Below are 20,144 nucleotides of genomic sequence, written 5' to 3'. Positions count from 1 at the left end.
CAAAGCCTGCAAGGAACCAAGATCCTTCCCTCACCTCATGGTTGGTTTCCCCCCCCCCCCCCTTGCTTCAGCCCTTAGAAGCAAGAATTTCAAAGGTGAACAAACCTCTGCACTGGCTGCAGAGGGGAAAGACTGAAAACACTGAGAATTTTTATTTCTCCTGGGACTTGGAGCCCGAGTAGTTCAGAGACTGAGAATAAGTGTTTAGACCTTTACTTGTTTAACACGCCTGCCAAAGCTGCCCAGCCAGCATGCAGGGGCAAGGAGGGGGAAGCAGGACTTTGCTGCTCCATTGTGAGATGTCCTGAAGGCTCCTGTGTGTTGGCTGGTTGCGTGTGTGGGCGTGAAAATGAGTGTGTCAAGGCTGAGGGTGGTGGTAGACAAGGACGAGTGGGGTGTTACTGTGTGGGGGGAGCCGTGGGGCTGACTTGTCCGAGAGGAGAGGATGGCACTGGGGGGGATGAGGAGCCTGTGGTGGGAAGGTAGAGCACAGAGTGTAGCACTTGGGCTCTTCTCTTGCAGGGCACAAGCTGCTGTTTGCAAGGGAAAGATAGATTTTGGAGCTCCCATTCATCTCTGAGTACAGGAAGGCATCTTTTTCTTTTCCTCTCTCCCACCTTATCTTTAAATGTTGCTGTCCTGGCCACCCTGCCAGTACAGAGGCAGGTCTGAGGTTTGGTCCAGGCTGGCAAATGCTGTGACATCTGCAACACACGGGGGTGGGTTTGCTCCTGATGGGAGCAGTTTGTGGCAGCACTGCCAGCTCCATGATGGGTGGCTCTTGTGTCATCCAGGTGTGAAAAATGCCAGTGTACACTGAGGAGGAGAGCTAGATATGATTTTCTTTTTCTTTCACCACTTCTGAGCCTCTCAGGACAGCCAAGAGCATCGTGTTTCTCTCTCCCACTGTCTAGTGTAGGTGGCACAACTACTCTCTGATCATTTCGACGTCTCTGTATTTTGTAAATAAGCCCAGAGGCTATGCAATGGCTTCTTGTTTAGAAACAGGATGAACAAGGCTGTGTGCTCACTATTTATTTGTTCTTTTATTCCTTCAGTTAAGAGCTCACAAAACATTTTGCAAGCGTCTATGAAATGAGCCTTGTAATGTTCCCAGGAGAGGGAAGAAATGTTGCTGCTGTGCCTGGCAGGTTGGGGGAAGCTGAGGGGCTGAGAGGCTCACTGCCTTGCCTGTGGTCAGGGCAAGGTCCTGGCAGATGCAGCAGTAGCTCCCAGGTTCTGTTGTCCATACTAGCCATGACAAGTTCCCCTTTTCTGGTGTTTCTCCTGCTCCTGAGCTAATTTGGGAACGTGATTGCGCCTCCACACCTCATCCCAGTGAGAAGCTATTAGGTGGTACATGAATATGATACTAATGATGGAAAAAACACGTCAAACCCAGCCTGGCTCCTCTGCTGCCAGAGCTCATTCCTATCTGCACAGCCTTTGTTAACCCCTCCATGCCAGAGTTGCCTTCAGGTCTGCCCGTGCTGCTGGCCCCTTGCACCTTGAGGTAGCCAGTGTCCTGAGTTGGAGACCACCATCCTGTGCATGGCCTCTTCTCAGTTGCTCCCCATCTCCCCTCTGGGAATGGGCTTTTGGAAACATCTCTTTGAGGGATGCTGATGGGCTTTTTGTTGTGCTCTTTGACAGTCAGATGATAATTTTTTTATGGCAAGCCAATGTTCTCCATCAAGCAGGCTGAACTTTGGCGTGTTTTGATATGGAAATCTTCTGGCAGTGAAGCAAAATGTCACATGTCTGTAATGGCCTTCCCTCCAGAGTTGGGTTTGGAGGGAAAGACCACGTGGGAGTTGAAAACTTGCCCAAATGCACTAAATACCAACAGGAAGGACAACAAAATAAAATCTTGGCACTGCAAGGAAAATCTTAACATTTTCCTTTGCTTTGAAAAAAACCCCGAATCCTGGATCATTGACAGAAATCCTGCTGGAAAGGGAAATGCTTTCAAGCTTTTTGGGCAACGTTGTGATGGTTGTGCCATCCCCAGGTGTCCCAGCTCCTCCAGGGTGTGCTTGAGCAGCTCAGGGTGTTTTCAGAGTTGGTTTTTACTTCTGTAATATTTGGTGTAATTTGGGAGGCTGCTTTGAACTCCTTTTGGGAGTTTTGGTTGTGAAGTTTACACATGGTTCAGGGCCATGGTTTAGTGATGGGATTGGCAGTGTGAGGTTAATGCTGGGACTCGATGAGCTTAAAGGTCTTTTCTAACCAAAATTGATTCTATGGTTGGCCAACAGTCAGTTGGGGATTTTGGCTGCATGCTGAGCAGAAAGTAAAATTTAACCCCATCCAAATCCATGGCCATCACTGGTCAGCTGTCACAGGGCCTTCTGAACCATGACCCACCTCCCTCTCTGGTGCTGGAGCGTTTCCAGAGCCCAGCAACGAAGCTGGTGAAGGGTCTGGAGCACAAGGCTGATGAGGAGCAGCTGAGGGAGATGGGGATGTTTTGTTTGGAGGAGGCTGAGGGGAGATACGAGTACTCTGCAACTGAAGGAGAGCTGTAGTGAGATGGGGATCTGTCTCTTCTCTACAGTAATGAACAAAAGGATATGAGGAAAAGGGTTCAGATTGTGCCAGAGGAGGTTTAGATTGGAGATGAGGAAGAACTTTTTCACCAAGAGGGTTATTAAGCATTGGAACAGGCTGCCCAGGGAGGTGGTGGAGTCACCATCCCTGGAGCTATTCAAAAGATGCATGGATGAGGTGCTGAGGGCTGCGGGTTAGTGATGGGCTTGGCAGTGTGAGGTGAATGGTTGGACCTGATGATTTTAAGATCATTTCCAACTTCTATGATTCCCCACATTGTGGGTTTGCACATCCTTGGAAGGATGTAATGGAAGAAGGGAAGATTCCTGCTTGCATTTAGGACATGGGGGAGGTGTCAGAGGGCCTACCTAGCTGCTAAACCAGTCCAGCTGTCGTGTGGTAGCCAGGAGCCTGAGTCTGGAGATTGTGTTTTGTGCTCAGGAGAGCTCCAGCACCACGATCAATTTGAAGAATAGGCTGCATTTTTTCCACAATTACCTCAGCAGGGTTTTGTGGTGGTTTTTTTTTTTCCCTTGCTAAATTCACACGATAAAATGCATTAAATGTAACAGCAAAGAAAATAAAAGTTCAGTTTGCGGAGAGAAGCCTGATTTAGTGTGAAGATAAAACAAGATAAAACAACTGGAAAAATTAAGTGGGATAAATAAATTCTGCTGGGGAAAGGTAGAGGTGACAGAGGCGGGGAGCTGTGTGTGTGCCATCGGCCAGGCAGCAGTCAGTCGTCTGTAAGGGGCTTTCACTCCGAGGAGGAACAACCCCCTGCACCAGGACAGGCTGGGGGGGACCTGCTGGAGAGCAACTCCAGGAGAGAGACCTTGGAGTGCTGATGGGAAGCAAGTAAACGTGAGCAGCAATGTGTCCTCGTGGGCAAGGAGGCCAATGGCATCCTGGTGGGTATGGGGATGAGCGTGGGTAGGAGGTTGAGGGAGGTTCTGCCCCCCCTCTGCTCTGCACTGGTAGGGCCTCGTCTAGAGTCCTGTGTCCAGTTCTGGGCTCCTCAGTTCAAGAGAGACAGGGAACTGCTGGAGAGAGGCCAGCACAGGGCTACCAAGATGCTGAGGAGATGGAACATCTCTGGTGAGGAAAAGCTGCGGGACCTGGGGCTGCTCAGCCTGGAGAAGGCTGAGGGGGGACCTTATCAATGCTGATAAATACCTAAAGGGTGGGTGTGGAGAGGATGGGACTGGTCTTTGTTCTGTAATGCCCAGTGGCAGGACAAGGGGTAACTGGCACAATCTGGAACATGGAAAGTTCCACAGAGAAACTCCTTTGGTGCTGAGGTGAGGGAGCCCTGGCCCAGGCTGCCCAGGGAGGGTGTGGAGGCTCCTTCTCAGGTTTTCAAACCCCACCTGGACATTTTCCTGTGCCCCTTGAGCGAGGGGAACCTGCTGTAGCAGGGGGTTGGGCTGGGTGAGCTCTGCAGGCCCCTTCCAACCCCCACCAATCTGGGATCCTGTGTTCCCAGGACCGTGAGATGTGACTCTCACTGCTGTGCTACTTTGCATGGGACATGTGTGCTCCTCCTGCCTGTGCACGCTCTTGCTTTTGGGTGAAGAAATGAGAATATTTGGCAGCAAATGGGAAAAGCAAGAAGCAGGGCAGCAGAGTGTGGGGGAAGAGGTGTTGGGATGGATTGCCAAATAAGCTGGGTAAAAATTAGCAGCTGCAAGTGTGCAAGAGAAAAGGTGGAGAAGAGAGGGGGTAGGGACAGATGGAGAGAAGGAGGGAGAGAAAGTGGAGGTGGAAGAAAAAGGAGGAGGGGATAATAATGCAGAAAGATATTAGTTAAAAATCTTATAGCCCTGAGCCTAGACACCATCTGTATGTAGTAAGATACCAACAAGACACAGCTCTCTATTCACCATGGAGGTGTTACATACATCCTGGCCAGACTGTGTGGCCAAGATGTTCTGCATTGGAAGTTTCACGTGCCCCAGGAGACAGATGCCTTAGAGGAGCTTCGATTTGGGGAAGCACTGAGCAGCTGTCTGCAAACCAGGGGCTGGGAGGAGATGGAGTCTTTGAAAAACCTTGTCTGAGGTTTCCACAGGGAGATCTGGAGAACTTCCACTGGTGCTGGAGGGCAAATCCCTGGGAGCAAGGACTAGCTCTTTGATTAAACAAGCCCAGGTCCTCCAAGGAGTGCTCTGCCTTACAGCTCTGCAGGGTTTTTGCTTTCATGGGTGCAACATTAACCCCTTCAGTTGTGGAAGAGGCTGAATGGCTTAGAGACACTCAAGTTTATCTCAGAAAAGGAAAAGAAAGCCATTTCTCATTATCTTTGCCTTAAGATTTGCAGTTTTCTTTGCCTGGTGAGGGCTGAGTTGTTCCCCTTGACAGAGATGTGGTGGTTTGCTGTGCCCTCTTCAGGAGAAGCTGCTGTCCTGGGGTGAGATACACCTCAACTGTGCTTCATAGCATTCCCCTACCTCACAGGAATGACATAGACTATCTGTGTCTTGTTTTAAAGGAGTTAGAAATACTCTTTGGAGCTCTTCTGGAAGGGGCAGTGTCCCAAAGGCTACTTGTGAGGGGGAAGGGACGCTTGCTGGCCAAGTACATAAGGTCTGTGTGTCATTACAGTCTCTTCATCCCTCACTGCATTAATCTCAAAAGAGCTGGACTCCCTCCCCACTGCCCAGAGCATCTCAGCATGCCCTGAGCTGTGTGGAGAGAGGGAAGATAATCCAGGAGCAGCAGTGAGGCTGAAGGATGAAATGCAGGGTGACCATCCGTAGGTGCCAGCGAGGGCAGGCTGCTCCCTGCACAGTGCTGGAGCAGTGCTGCTGTGAGCAACTCTGCAGCCCCTGGGCTCCTCTCCCTCACTAATTACTTCCAGGCCTGTACTCTTGACATTTGCAAGCTCCTGATTAGAGCAACGAGGGAGAAACCTCCAAGAGAGACGGAGGCCGGACTGCACCACTAATAAAAGCAGAGATTGACAATCGGCTGGGAGGCGAGAGACGGGGAGGTGGAGGGACTTGTCCTTGCAGTCTCAGTTTCTTTCTGAGCCTCTGGGCTGATGAGAGAAGGTCAGGGCTTGTTAACGTCACGGTGAGGAGCAGGAGCCGCCGCTGCCATATGCCTAATGCCCCCAGGGCCTGTGCCAGCCTCTGAGTCCCTCTCAGCCAGGCGATATTTTTAGCTGTGGACCTGAGCTGAAGCCACCCTCGTGACTACCCCACACAGCCTCGGGTCTGCAAACTGTCTGGGCACAGAAGTGGCTCTGCTTTCTCCAAGTCTGCTGACTTGGTGTGTGCAGCCAGATTTTGTAGCCTCCTGGATTCCAAGTTGTTTTTCACTTGCCCTTTTCTCCTGGTCCGTGTCCCACCTTGCTCCCTGCCAGTGTGCTCGCTCAGAAGCTTGTGTTAGCCCGAGCAGTGGGACTGGGAGATCCTTGTGATGGGGTGGTCCAGGAGATCAGGGCAGGAGAGGCTGCCCTGGCTGTCTGCCCCTGCTGTTGGATGCCCAAAGTTGTCTCCAAATGTGATTGAGACGTATCTCCTGCATAGCTCTTCCAGGCTGCTGGTCTCTACCCCATTAGGCAGGTTTCTGTTCCGTAAATGTGTGTAACATTCCCTTTCTAGCTCTCTCTTTCCCTCCCTGATGCCCTATATGTGCTTACCTCTGTAGCAGCCAGTTTAACTATCTGTCTCTCCTTTTATGCCCTGCCTTTGCGCCTGTTCATGTAGCCACGTCTCTTCAGCCTGCTCACTCTGAGGCAGACAGGCTTTTTTCCCCTTTAAATCTCCCCTTTCCTGAATTGCACCAGGCTTTCTGCTATGCACACTCTACGTCTACAGCTTCCTATCCCAAGGGGTAAACACCATTTTACCCAGCAGAACTTCTCCCTGCAGCATCCTCCCCCCCACCCCCGCCACCAGAGCTAATCCTGCTGCTGGACCAGGCTCAGCAGTGCCCAGAGTCGGGCTGGCTGACTGGTGGGGAGCTGCAGTGGGTTTGTGCTGACTCCTTGCTGCTGCTGCTGCCTCCCTGCCAGCAGCCACCATTCCTCTGTGCCAGGGTGGGAGCAGAGCAGGAAGGAAACGAGGTGTCCTTCCTCTCCATCCTTCCCCCTGAAGGATGCCTGGCATCGAAGCAGCCAAGCTGTACGTTCGAGGTTAAGCTAACTTTTTGGCTGCTGAAGGAAAATTTATCCCTGCTTTTCTCTGTGCTTCTTTTGGGCTGTCCTATTTATCCAAGCTGCAGTGAGCATCCCTCTGGTGCCTGCAGCCATAGCTGGTGCCCAGAGCCAGCATGCATCTCTGCAGTGCTAGCCCGTGGCTAGTGGGGTGTTTAGGGTCACTGCATCCTACTGCCATACACAGTGCAGCTCTGTGCTGATAGCTGGGCTTGGCATCAGGGAAAAACCCTTTAAAGACACCTTTACCAATTTAGCAGCTGTGTTTGAGGCTTTTGGTGAGGTTGGGGTCCCAAAATAGCAGAAGCTCTTTCACTGGTTGTTAGGCTCATCCTCCAGCCCCTGGAAGGGACAGGTTCCCCGTGATGTATTCAGCACAGGGGCTGATGCCCTTTGGAGGAAGGACCTGAGGTCCAGCCTGTCCTGGCTTGGGCATGAGGAACTGTACTGAGGGGAGGCAGCAGCATGAGGTCAGTTTTCTTTTGTAAGCACAGAGATAGATGTGTCTGGATGGTCAGATGTGTCTGGAGGTCTTGGTGCCCTCTTTGAGAAGGTGAATGGTGGCCTCTGGGTGTCTCTGAAGGAGGAAATTTATGGTGGTTGTGGAAAGTCCTCAGGTTCCCTGTGTCAGGGAGCAGGGACAGGACAAGGAGATCCTCTGGAGCTCACTAGCGTCTGGCATGATCTACTGGGACCAGTATATGCCTTCAGGACCCCCTTCCTCCCTGCCCTGGCTGCGGGCAGACTCCCAGCCCCTCTCAGCCACCCAGGCACGGGGGGGTAACGCGGCGGCTGAGGTGGGAACCACAGCAACAGGTGGATGTAGAGAAAGATACCGCTGAAGGGGGGGGAGTTGGTTGAGATGGGCGAAAGGGAGCCGGCATGCCACTGCTGGTTCCGGGGCTGTGCGGCACGGCGCGGGTTAAAGGCTGAAATGCGTGTGAAACGCGCGCCGCGCTCCCCGCCCGCTGCGGGTGCGGGTTCGGAGGGGGCTGCGGGGGGTGTGTGTGTTGTGTGTGTGTGTGTGCGGGGAACCAAAAGTGCCGGTCAGTGATGGAGCCGCTGCCATGACAACCCCGGGAAGTCAGCCTGCAGGGATGCTGCCGGCCAGCCGCGCCGGCGGGGCTGCGATGCTGCTGCCGCCGCCTCTCCCGCGCCCCCGAGCCCCGTCCTCCTCGTTTGACGGCTGAGCAACCTCCCAGCCCGAGCCCGGGGCTCCAGAGACCTCCCCCCCACCCCCTCCTTCGTAGAGCCGAGGAGCCGCGCTGGCTCTGCTTGGCGTCCCGGCGCTGGGGACATCGCCTGCAGCTCCGCGGGGAAGTTTCGGTCTTGCGACAGAATTGGCGTTTTGGGGAGAGCTTTGGGGGTTTTTTCCTTCATCCTCTTTTTGCTTTTCTCTCTATTATTTAAACAAAAGAGCGACAGCCGGCAAACAACCCCATTCCAAGCCCGTTTTGCTCCCCCAGCCTGATTTTATGGCCGCCCTCTCTTCCTTGCCAGAGACACTTACGTTTCCTCCTTGGGTTATAAACTTTTGATGCCAGATCTCCGCAGCGCGTGCCCAACTGAATCTTAAAGTAGCGTCTCGAGCAGACACACATCTGTGACCTTCATCTCTTGCTCTGCACCTTCTCTCCTCCTCCTCCTCTTCCTCCTCCTCCCCCGGCCTGCCGGCCTCCTCCCTCACCCAAGGATAGCGGGGACTCCCTCCGGATGCCGCTCGGCGGGCTCAGCGCTCGCAGCCTGCCTTGCCGGGGGCTCTCCTGATCGCCGTGGAGCTCCGCAGCGCTCGCAAACCCGGTGGTTTTGCTCCCCCCCGTCCCCACACACACACACACACGCACCCCACACCCTCCCCCCTTCCCCTCCTCTCCCCTCCCCTTTTCGCTCCTGGTGGCCTTGTCGGGTGTGTTTTTTGCCTGTTGGAAAAGTCCCCGCTGCCCAGGATGGGGGTCGGTGGGTGCTTAGCCCTGCCCTGGAGGTGCCTAGTCGTCCTCTGTCTCAGGCTGCTCTTCCTTGTGCCCGCAGGAGTGCCCGTGCGCAGCGGAGATGCCACCTTCCCCAAAGCCATGGACAACGTGACTGTGCGGCAAGGGGAGAGTGCCACGCTCAGGTAGGAGCAGCCTCATTTCTCTTTTGGGGGGCACTGGGGGGGGGGGGGGGGGAAGGGGGGGGTCCTGTCTGCGTCTCTCGGGGGATGCTGTGCGCCGAGTGGGGCTGCCGGAGAGGTCCTGGGACGGCTGGAGACTTTGCGTGCGTCCGGGGGGCTCGTCCCCATCGCGGCAGAGCGGCTTCGGTGCTGGGGAGTGAGGCTGCAGCCGACCAACCTCCCTGCCACGGGTGCTGGCAGGGGACTGCAGGTGCCAGACGAGGAGCTGACAAAGGGGCTTAAGGTGACAGCCAGTGAGCGAGCGCTGCCTGACGCTCCCGAAGTTGTGTGGGTGCGTGTGCCCGCGTGGGAGGGGAGAGGAGGGTGGCTGCACCGCTGGCACCCCGTGCCAGCCCGCACCGCCAGCGGGTTGCCAGGGCTGCGATGCCTCCGAGGTGCCGGTGTTTTCGCCTTGATCACTTTATAGTCTCCGCACGAATCTGTTAATATCAAATCAATCTTTTACTCCAGGGGTGCATCCTATGAATTCTGATGGGTTCCTTTACGCTGTTGGCTGTAGGAGAAACGCAGGCAGCTTATATGCAGATGGGCCACTTGGATGCTGCACAATAGAGCAGAGCGTCCCTTTTCATTCCCTGAATGAGTTACAGGTGTACATGGTGCATTACCCTGGGTAGGACAGCAGCTCTCCACAGACATCCTGGCAGCATCACCAGATGAGCAGATAGCAGTCCAGCCTTATTTTTCGGAGGGCTGTGGGGAGTCAGCACGTGTAGGGGGCTTTGGATCGTGCTTCAGGCAGCCCCGGCAGGACCTGAACTGCTTTATGTGGCAGACAAACACGGGACCTGAGCAAAAAGCACAGGGATGGTGGGGTGAGAGCGTGGAACAAGTGAATCCGGGGGAGTTAGCGTGCAGTAGCGAGCACTGTGTGTGTGCTCCACGCGAGCCTGGTGCAACAGACCCGGAGTAACAGGGCTGCAGCACAGAGCAGCTGCTCTTCCCAACGCCGGGCACACGGCTGGCACGAGGCAGCCGAGCGTGCCGTGCCCTCCCTTCACAGCTGAGGCGCCGCGGGGATGAGGAGCGTGGGCTGCTCTGAGCAGAGGGTGCCCGCTGGCCCCGGCTGGCAGAGGTGCGGTGCCTCAGGCAGGTTTCTGTGGCTTTGCGGAGGGCGAATGTACGGTGGGTAACGTGGCAGTGGCAGACAGGCTCTGTGTGGAGGTGTGTGCTGCTGAGAGAGGCGTTGGGCACCTGCCTCCCCGCACAAAGCCCACCAGGCTTCGGGATGTTGCCTGTGCCCAGTGTGTCCTGATTCCTCGGTCCAGGCAGGGACCCTCTGGGACACACTTGTCATCACCCGTGTGTAGCCCAGGGGCCGTGACACAGCGGGAGAGCAGAGGGCACGTTTCCTTCTGCTCTTCATAATTGAGCTGTGACGATGATTAACCTGAGCTGGAGCGAGCCAAGGCAGTTTAAAGAGGACAAGACAATCCCCCTGAGAGATACCTTTGGCCTTGCTGCTCTCCTCCTCACAATCTGAATCTCGCTTCCCAGTGAGGGTTTGGGGCTCTCCGAGGCAAGGCTCGAGGAGCTCAGAGCAGGATGGATGCCTGCTGTGAGGAGGGCTGAGCCCCTTCCCTCTGGGACCCCGCAGCCTGAGCCAGCTGCCAGCAGAGGGCTGACTTGGATCTGCTTGGGTGTTTTTTTTAAGCTTCTGGCCTCTTTTCTGTGCTGTTTGCGAGAGGGGATGTCTGTGGAGCAGCCAGCCCAGAGCAGCGAGCTGTTTTAGCTTGCCTGGAAGGATTTCTGCATCCCTCGGTGGGACTCGGAGTGCCAGTGCTTAGAGGAAGCCCTTGTCCCAGAAGCACTTGTCCTCTCTATCCATTTCCCCCTCAGCATCTGCTCCTGCCCAGACTCTCCAGTGCCTCTTTTGTACACTCTCACCCTCTCCTTTTTTCAAGTTCAGCTTTTCCCTGCTGCAGAACCAGCCTCTCACTCCTTTTAGCCCTTAGTTCTCCCCATCTTTTCTTGCCTTGCCCTTTCCCAACGGTTCCTCCTCTCCCACCTCTATTTGACCTGCAACCCCTGGGTAGCGAGCAGCTTTCTGTCTTCCCTGAGGTCTAGAGGAGGGCAAGGCTGGCAGAGCCCAAGGGTGTAGCATCAACCATGGGTTGCATGCAGCAGCCCCAAGATGGAGTGTCTCAAGGATGTTGCTGGTATTTATTTGCAGGCTGCAGTCCCCTACAGAGAGCCAGGGAGGGGAAATTGCTCTGGGCAGTCTTTCCATGAGGGTGATGCTTGTGGTAGATGCTCAGAGTGGGGGCCCAGATGTGTTTTTCTGCTGGCAAGTAGTGTATGCACCCAAAGTAGGAGCAGATGTTGTGTCCTCTGCTGTTCTCCCTGCAAAATAGTACAGTACAAACCAAGGAGTTGGGCCTTGGAAAGCAGAGACCCATGATTCCAGCTTGTTGCACTTGCAGAATTAGCCTCAATCCTGCTGGCTCTGGAGGGGCCACATCCTGCTTGGTACAATGCTGCTGTCAGCTCATGGGATGGGCTGAATCTCTCTGGCTTTGGCAGCACTGATGGAAGCTCTTTGCTTTCCAAGATGAGCTCTTGAACCACACATTGCATCGCAGAGAGGGGTTGATGACAGCCAGCAGCACTATGTGCTAGCAGCTGAAGAAATCTGGAGGCTTTTCAGGCTGGTTGTGGGTTTCCTGTATTGGATTTTGGGTACTTCCATTTTCAGCTCTCCACTCTTTCTCAGAGGGAGTAATCCTTGCAGAAACTAAGGCTCCATCTACAGGCAACTTCTAGGTCATCTGAGATCAGCAGCAGATAATTCCCTTGTTTTAAACAGAGATTGTTGATAATTCACTCCTCTTCATTGTAAGAACAAACAATTTCCGTAATAGTCGTGCACCTTTCCTCCCTGGGGAGCTCCAGGCAGTTTGTAAATGCCGTGTGTACTGTTAAAAAGAAAATCAAGCTGCCTCATACCCGACTCTGAAGTGTAAAACCTTCTGCCTTGGAGCGGGGCGGGTGTTGGGATGGCAGCGGCAACCGTGTTAGGCACCGGTTTGGGACATGAAACACAACAAGGAGCACGCTGGTAATGGACAGGGAGGTTGAAGAAGGTCACTTTTTAATTTCCCAACTGGGATTTGATGTGCAAACAAGGATTAAGCCTCTGCTTTTTGGGAAGAGTGCCACCGAGTCTCAGCTCTCTTAGGCATGATGCTTCTTGGACTTGTGCCCTGCGAGCGGCGGGCACGGGCATCCAGCCCCGAGGTTGCTCTGGGGGCAGCGCTGGCAGCTCCCCAGAACTATTAGTGATCCCACCAGGCTGACCCTGGCTCAGAAACCTTGGGTCATGTTTTATCCCGACTTGCACGGTGGTGCTGGAATCAGGTTTGAGCCGGGGTGGGGGCAGAGGTAACGCCACCGCTGTGGCAAACATTCAAGAGGTGTTAAAAGGGGGACGTAGAGCGAACGGGATCGTGCTGCCAGCAAGCCGACCTTTTATAACAGGCATCAGTAGAGTTCATAAAACAACAGCTGCTCAGAATTTCAAAGCTTTATCGTTTTATCTGTATTTAAGAAGCGCTGGCTTGCCTGGTGTTTTATTTTAAGGCAAAGAGAGTGTCTCTCAGTGGTTGACGGGAGAAGCTGGGAGGCAGGATGCGAGGGGTCTGCTCCTTGGCTGTTGCCACAGGGACACTTGGACCAGAGGAGACCCCTCTGTTGCTCTCTGCCTCAGTTTCCCCATCAATAAAACGGAGCCAGCAGCACTTTATCAGCCATAATTAGATGTAACAAGTGTTCACGGGGGGTACTAAGGTTGCACAAAGCACGGTGGGCATGTGTAACTAGACTTTTCTCTAAATCATACAGGAGTACTTTTCCCCTGTATTTAAAGGCAGATTTTCTCTGTTTCTCTGTGGCCTCCCCCATTGCTTGTCCATGAAGGAGACCAAAAACCCAGGGTGGCTTTGCTCCCTGGCATCCAAGGCTCTGCGGCTGCCTGGACTTTGTCAATTAGCAGCGATGAGAACAATTCCAATTAAAGCTAAGAAGCCAGAATAAAACATCATGAGATGCCATCCTCCCATTTATTTTCACAATTATAGTTTTAATTATTTCTGACAATGCTGCTTTTCTCTTTTTTTGTGTGTGTGTGTAATAATCTACCGCAGTCTATTTCCTACCACACAATGAGGCCTCAATAAAACACGAGCAGCAGGAGCAGGCAGCAGGACCACAGGCTCTGAGCATAGGTCTGAGAAGTCAGGGAAATCAGATTTTTTGGGGCTTCTTTGGGTTGGTTTGGATATTTGTTCAGTCAAACCACCATCCCCTCGGTTTACCTGCCTGTTAATGGGGGTTGTGACCCTGGCCTGCCGCCGTGCCACGTGCCACCGCGGTACCCGGCAGAGAAAAGAAGCGTTAATGCAGCCCCGGCTCTGCTGCTCAGCCCTCGCTGAGAAGGGGAAAGCGAGCTGCTGCTTTTTGTGTGCAGATGCCTAAAAGCGTGGGGATTAACGAAGAGCAGATTAGCGAGGACTTGCTCCATCGCTGCCCCCTCCCTCCCCCTCCTACCCAAAAAGTTTTCTGGAGCAGCTAAATATATACCTGCCGTTTCCAAGGTAGAGCTCGCTGCGTGGCGGAGCTGTAATTGGCGACTCAGTGAAATTACAGCCACGGATTCTGGCATTTGGATCCTCCTGGCTGGCATAATAATTTCTCCCTAGGTAGCTGGTATTTAACTTGTCTTATCTGCTCCTGATAGTTATAATTACAGTGCCCGCTAATTTCCACTGTAATATTGCAGCTGTCGGAAGGGTGGTTGGAGGAAGGTCAGAGGGTTGCAGGAGGGCTCCCTCCACCCCAGCCCCTCACACAAAGGCAAATGGTGCTGCCAAAGTGTGGATGCTGAGTTCAGCCAGTGTCCAACTCCCTGGCTGTGCCCCCTTCCCACCATGCTGGGACTGGAGCAGCCTCGCAGCCCCTACCCTGCCGTTGTGATAGAATTGTTTCAGTTGGAGATGAGCTTTAATTTGCTGGAGTCCAGCCCTCCCCTCACCTTGTTGAGCCCATCACTGCCCCATGGCCCTCAGCACCACAGCTTTGGGATCCTTCCAGGGCTGGGCACTGCCCCAGCTCCCTGGGCAGCCTGGCACAGGGCTGACACCCCTCTGAGGGAAACAGTTCTGCCTCAGCTCCAACCTCAACCTCCATGGGGCAACTTGAGCCTGTTTCTTCTTGTCCTGTCACTCCTTACTGGGGAGCAGAGCCTGACCCCCAGCTCCCCTCAGCCTCCTGTCAGGGAGCTGCAGAGAGTGCTGCTGTCTCCCCTCAGCCTCCTCTTCTCCAGGCTTGAATACCCCCATTCCCTCAGCTGCATCCTCAACAGGCCCCAGCACTGAGCCCTGGGGAACACCACTGGTGACTGGCCAACAATGGAATGTAACGCCATTCCCCACCACTCTGGGCCCAGCTGGCTGCTTTTCCACCCAATCCTTTTCCTTAGCATCAGAGCAGGAGATGCTGGAGGGGATTTGAAGTCCTGGTGTCCTTGCTCTGTGGGATGAATGTCAGTCAGGGTAGAGCTTGCTGGTCTGTGTGGGGTGCCTGCTTGGGTTGCTGTTCTGCTATGCAAGAGGGACGTTTGAGGCTGGCTTTGGGAGGTCACCCTCAGCCAGTGAGACCTACCAACATCTCTCCTGCCAAGCCAGCACTGGTAAAGCTTTGGTGTGAGTGTAAGACTGTTCTCAGGCAGCAGAGAGCCAGAGCCTCACTGACACAGGGATTGTAGCAAAAGCCCCGACATTTTACTTCAGAAAAGTCTGTTTTTGAGAGCTGGTCCACCTCTGCAGTGGGAGGAGGAGTCACTGTCACCTCTCCTGCATCCTGCGAGTCCTGGGAAGCTCCTCTTGCCTAGCAAAAAGCCAACCCCCACACTAAGTTTTTTGAGCTCTTCTAGCCAGAAATAGTTACAAGTGGTGCTATTCAGCTCCAGGGGATGATTACTGAAAGTAATCCTTTCGCTATAGGGTACAAGAGATCTTTTTGCAAGCATAATAAACTCCCTGGGACTGCAAGCAGTAATGGCTGTCCTTCCTTGGATCACGCATGCTGCTCCGGGAGCTCGAGCCTTTGTTTCTGGAAAAGGATTAGGTGTGCAAAATGAAACGGGGCCACAGTGGCTGTCTCTCACCTTCCCTGGTTCCGAGGAGTTTCTCTGTTCCCTTGCCTGCTCTCACAGTTTGCCTCCTCCTTGCGTTTCTCAGCCCTAAACCACGGATGGTGTTTTTTTTTACAACAGCTGGACATATTGTTTTAAGTGATAATCTTTAGATACTGCAGCCCAGCAGACAGTTCATAAGGAATATCTGATTGGGTGGCTATCACTTCTTCTGTCCTTGCAAGCAGCCTTTGAGGGTTAGGATGCTCTGCTTTTTCTTCTTCCTTGTTTTTCTAACGAGAAAAATAATTCCCCCACCCCCCAGCCTCCTGCCAACAATTCTTAGCCTGTAATGGGTTGTTTACTGCAGGTTTGATTTGAAGCTTAGGTGTTGTCTTCTCTGACAGACAGAACCCTTCAAGGTCGTGGTTTTTTTAGGGCAAAATACACCTTGTATTTCTGCTTTCCTATGGATATTTCTCAAGATTGGCTTAAAATGAGTTGTTTCCAGGACTATACTCGCTTGATGGACTTGTTCCTCGGGATACAAAGTCTGCTTCTCGATGGAGGGGAAGGATAATGAGAGCAACAACTGTTGTGGTGTAGGATCAGATCAGTAAATTGTGCTGACACCAGTGAGGTGCTTTGTGCCATCTCCAGCACAGGTGGGGTTCAGAGTGAGGAAACCTGCAGAGCTGTCACACAGAGCATCTTGTTTTTCCTTCTCTTGGCGTACTGAGACTTGTGTGCGGTGTCACGTCCTGACTGGAGCTGGAGGGGAGAGGAATGGGAGAAAGTGGGAGAAGAGAAGGGGGAAAAAGAAAGTGGCAGTTGCAAGGGCATGAGCAAAGGGAAAAAACAGAGCATTGGGAAGGGTGAACCAAATGAAAAGCCGTGACTGGCAAACTCCCATGACGTGAAGTTCAATGCTGGAGGATGAGTTCCTAAATCAGAGCCCACGGGGATGCAGGGAACTGAGATTCGGGGAGCTTTGGCTTGAGCCAGCTGGTCCCCAAATCCCAGGACCAGTCACAGTGGGTCAGTGCAACCCCCCCACCTCCTCTTTGTTTATATTTTTTCCCAGTGTGTGCATGTGTATATATATATATATATATAAAAATCTTAACAAATTTCTAACCCATATAAATCCAATTACCCATGTTTTGCCCGCAGGGAGCGAGGGAGATTAATGTTTGGTATTTTGGCAGGAGTGTAAAAAGAAATAGGTGGTAATAACAATGAAGGCTCGTAAAAAGGAACCGATGGCCACGTCTGCACCCGGAACCTGTCTGTAATTCTCATGGGCATTTGCCAACAGGCCACCCCCCTCCCCTGGAGGGGCAGTGCTTCCTGGGCACCTGAGCATTCATCCTGCCAGCAGAGGTGATGTGATGTTAAAGTGATAGGAATGGAGGCTTGATAAAAAGAACTGTTTTACTCTCTCAAGGCCCATTCTTGTGGCACATCCCAGTCTGTGTTGTGGCTTGGAGGAGCTGTGGGAGTGGGCTGCTGTTATCCTTGTTTTGTAGAGGGGCAAGGCCTGAGAAAGGAGGCTGAGTGTGGGGTTTTTGGAACGAGAGATGAGAGCTAAGCTCTTCATCCTCTGTGATGAGTCAGTATTTGTGTTGGTCTTTGCAGATCTGGCTTGGAGTGGCACGGTCCAGAGTTTTTCGGGTTGTTGTGGCAGTGGGTAGGAGTTGGGAGTACCAGGGAACATCATTGGTTATTTTTTCCTCTGCTCTGATCCCTTTTCATGCAGTCTCTGCACACTAAGTTTTCCCCAACTCTTTCCCTTCCCTAGCGTGAACCCGGGCACAGGAAATAACCTTTTTCCTGCAGCTCTCAGTCAAGGGACAGTAGCCTTGTGAGAAGCACTGCAAGGCTGTACCCATCACATCCCATTGGCGCTTGGCTTTGTCCCCTGGTGCTCCTCCGTCACAGCCTGCTGTGGTGAGGACAGTTGAGAGGCAGCTCTCCCGTCTCAGCTGTGATCCTTGGAGCCAGCCATGCCTCGTCCTTCCAGGATGCCCTTCCCTGTGCCACCCGGGCTCGGGGCTGGCTCTGCTCTCCATGGCAGGCTGGGCACAGCCGGTGCCATCCCGCACTGCTCCTGGTGCCCATGGCCATGGATTAATCACGGCTCAGATATTACCTCCCTGCAGCGCTTTCTGCCTCCTCTGCTGCCTCTGCATCAGGCTCCTTGCTCTCCGTTTATTGCCACCGCCAGTTTTATAACCCACTTTATCAGATGGCTTTTTTTTTTCTTTCCCTTCCTTAAAGAGCATAACCCATGAGCAACTCATCATTTCAGAAAGAGGGAGAGTGCCCTTAGCAGAAGTGCAAAGCCTCCATGCTTATACCTTAAACGAAGAGCCCGCGTTACCATGTTGTTGCGTTTAATTCAATCAAGGCAGTTAAAGCCGGAGATTTAAAGTCCTTTGTGCGATCACAGGAGTTGCTCTGCAGCAGCAGCAGGTAGAAGGAAAAGATTGAGCCCATTTCCAAGGAGACTCGAAGTAACTGTTGGAAGCAGCCAGGCCTGGGGCTTACTGCGGCAGCAGCTACGGTGGGAAGCTCTTAGCATTCACGTCGCATCCCCTCTCTCGCCGTCACCCTCCCTGCTCTTGCTCCTTATCCCCATATATTCCTTTAAGTGGAATTGATTAGTTTGGCTTTTATTTTTTTATATTTGATATGGAGGGGAGGGCTATTTTTAATTAATATTCTTAACTGTATGATAATTAACGCCGACTGGTCCCACCGCTGTCTGAGTCACCCTCTCTTCCCTTGTTCTTGCGAGAAGGCTGTTTGGACTTAATTAAAGTTAGGGATCCAGGGCTAGTGGGAACAGCTGGAGTCTTGCAGGGCTTTTGATGAAATGATTGCTGTGGGGGAAGCAGTTAGTTTCTTCCCTGAGCTAGAGATTGTGATGGCGAAACTGTCTAGTTTGACCTCCTGCATCGCACAGACCACAGTATCTCACCCACAAACCCCTCCAGAATGCTACAGCCCCAGTTTTTGGGTGGAAGGAGCCCAGTTTTGGTGTGTTGAGTCATCCCCTCCTTGAGAGCATGTCTTTGGGTACGCCTGCCGGGCTTCCCATGCCCATTGGCACTGAGGTCGTGGTGCAGGATCTCGGAGGGAGAAGCTGCGTGGACTCAGCAGGTCTTTTTCATCTCTTGTGCTTGCAGACAGCACTGCCACCAGAGCTCAAACAGCCCAAGCGAGAGCTTAACAAGCTCCGAGAGCTGTCCAGAAAGTTATCCTGACACCAAGTGACAGACTCTCAATTGATATCCTCTGGAGACTTTAAACTCACTTCTGCGAGGTTTCCAAAGCTGGTTTTGTCTCGTACCTGAAGAATCCTTTATGTGCTGCGACGCCTCCCCTGCCTTGTCTCATTGCTCTTGACGTTTCTCTTTGTTGCCTGCTGCAGCACAGCAAAACTCTGCTGCAAAACTATTTAAGAGGGGTTTCTCTTGCTCTCTTCTCTTCCTCTGGTCTGCTCTGCTCCCCTGCTGGGGTTCCTGTATAAATTAGCTGGGCCGATGCTGTTCCTGTTTGGCTCTGCGGGGAACTGGCTGGAGCCATGTCAGGGCTGCTGCTGCTCATCTGAGAGGCCAGGGGATGCTCCAGATTCCTGGGGAAGGGCAAATATAGTGTCTGGTATGGAAAAGGGAGGAGAAATAGTCCTAGGAGATTGCTCACCTTCCATCCTGAGAGAGCTCTGGAGCAAACAATCAAGTAAACTTTTAGTGATCAGCTGGGAAAGGATGAGAAGCTGTGCCGCAGCCAGCAGAGATTTGTCAAGGAGAAATTGTGTCAGACTAATCTAATATCCTCTATATGACACTGTAACAAGTCTTGTGGGTAGAGAGGAAGCAGGAGAGGCCTCAGACAGTGACCTAGAGAAGGCTGTAGCTGCTGCCTTGCGAGTTGATGGGAAGGCTGAGGTGGGAAACATGGGCTGGAGGGGGTGTAAGGAAATGATCTGGCTGCTGTAAGGTGCTCCTCTGCTTTTGATTGGCAACTTGGGATGCCATGGAGGACTTTGAAGCTTTCCAAAGTAGCAGTTGCAGATCTTTCCTTGTATACTCCATCTGATGGTGTCGATGCAGGGTGGAGCACTGGCCTGTAAGCTTGGGTTGGTTTTCCTCCCAGGCAATGGGGATTGCCAGCTCACTGCAGGGTGGCTGCTGGCCTCATCCTGCTACCTTTTTGTACAGTGGTCCTGAGCAGCAGTGCTCCTCCTCCACTGCTCATTGCAGAGGATGTCACACTGCAGCCCCCCTGCAGAGCTCACTGTGCAGACCCATTATGGACAAGAGAAGGTTTTAAGAGGCAGCTGAGGCCTGCCCAGATGTTAACTGAGGCTGCAGACTCTCCGAGGTGCACTTGGAGTGTTTTCCTTGATTTTGCTTTTATTGCCTGGTAAATCAGTGATGAGGCCAGTCCACCTGTGGCCAGCAGCTCCCTTTCCTGAAAGGTGCTGGCTGCACCCTGGGCTGGTGAGCTGGGGGCTACATGGGGTCTTTTCACCTTTGCCAGGCTTAGCGGCTGCTGCCCGGTTTGGCCCCAGAGCTGGAATTGCCTCCCTGTGAGACCCCGAGGCCAGGTCCCTGCTGCTGGCTCCCAGCTGGATCCCTTTGCCAGCCCTCTCCTAGCCCAGTGCCACGAGGGTGGTCACAGGCATGGGCTCGCGCTGGGAGGGAGCTCTGACATCTGCTTGGCCTCACGCTCTGAACCCCGCGCTTTGTCCTGCGGTTGCTGAGCTTGCAGCTGGTTTTCAAGACTGATGCTGCACTTAGCGGGGTGCTGCCAAACCCACTGAGTCCAGCAGGTTATTTCCCTTCAGAAGCCATTTATCTTTCTCCTTTCAGTCGCAGGGCTTATGTCTCATCTTTCTTTTCCTCCCGCGTGGGAAGGAGTCCAGACTTCCCAGCCCTCCCAAATGACTGGTGCTGGGCGTGGGATCAGAGCCCATCTGAGGAGTAGGAGGACGTCCTGGGGAGTAGAGGGGGTTCCAGGGCTTGGTTGGGCTTCTGCAATGTTGCTTGGCATCTATCAATTCTTTTCCAGTTACTACTCACAGAGAAGTCACTCCAGACTTCAGCTCCTTGTGTGTGTTTGAT

General features: G+C 53.1%; 1 protein-coding gene across 5 annotated transcripts in view; it reads left to right on the top strand.

Moving 5' to 3' along the window:
• LOC104562481 (opioid-binding protein/cell adhesion molecule homolog) overlaps positions 1 to 20,144 on the top strand; it is a 318,625-nt gene that overhangs the window by 224,538 nt on the left and 73,943 nt on the right. For 4 of the 5 annotated variants that reach the window (XM_062013966.1, XM_062013965.1, XM_062013964.1 and 1 more), the window contains exon 3: positions 8,741 to 8,825. In XM_062013966.1, the coding sequence (XP_061869950.1) occupies positions 8,741 to 8,825 (85 nt within the window). Of the gene's footprint in view, positions 1 to 8,658; positions 8,826 to 20,144 lie in introns of those variants that run through there. The other variant, XM_062013963.1, reaches the window with a different exon arrangement.

The sequence above is a fragment of the Colius striatus genome, chromosome 23, assembly GCF_028858725.1.
Source record: "Colius striatus isolate bColStr4 chromosome 23, bColStr4.1.hap1, whole genome shotgun sequence".
In the NCBI taxonomy this organism is placed as follows: domain Eukaryota; kingdom Metazoa; phylum Chordata; class Aves; order Coliiformes; family Coliidae; genus Colius; species Colius striatus.
Note: the sequence above shows the minus strand (reverse complement) of the source record. Positions and strands in the feature narration are given on the sequence as shown.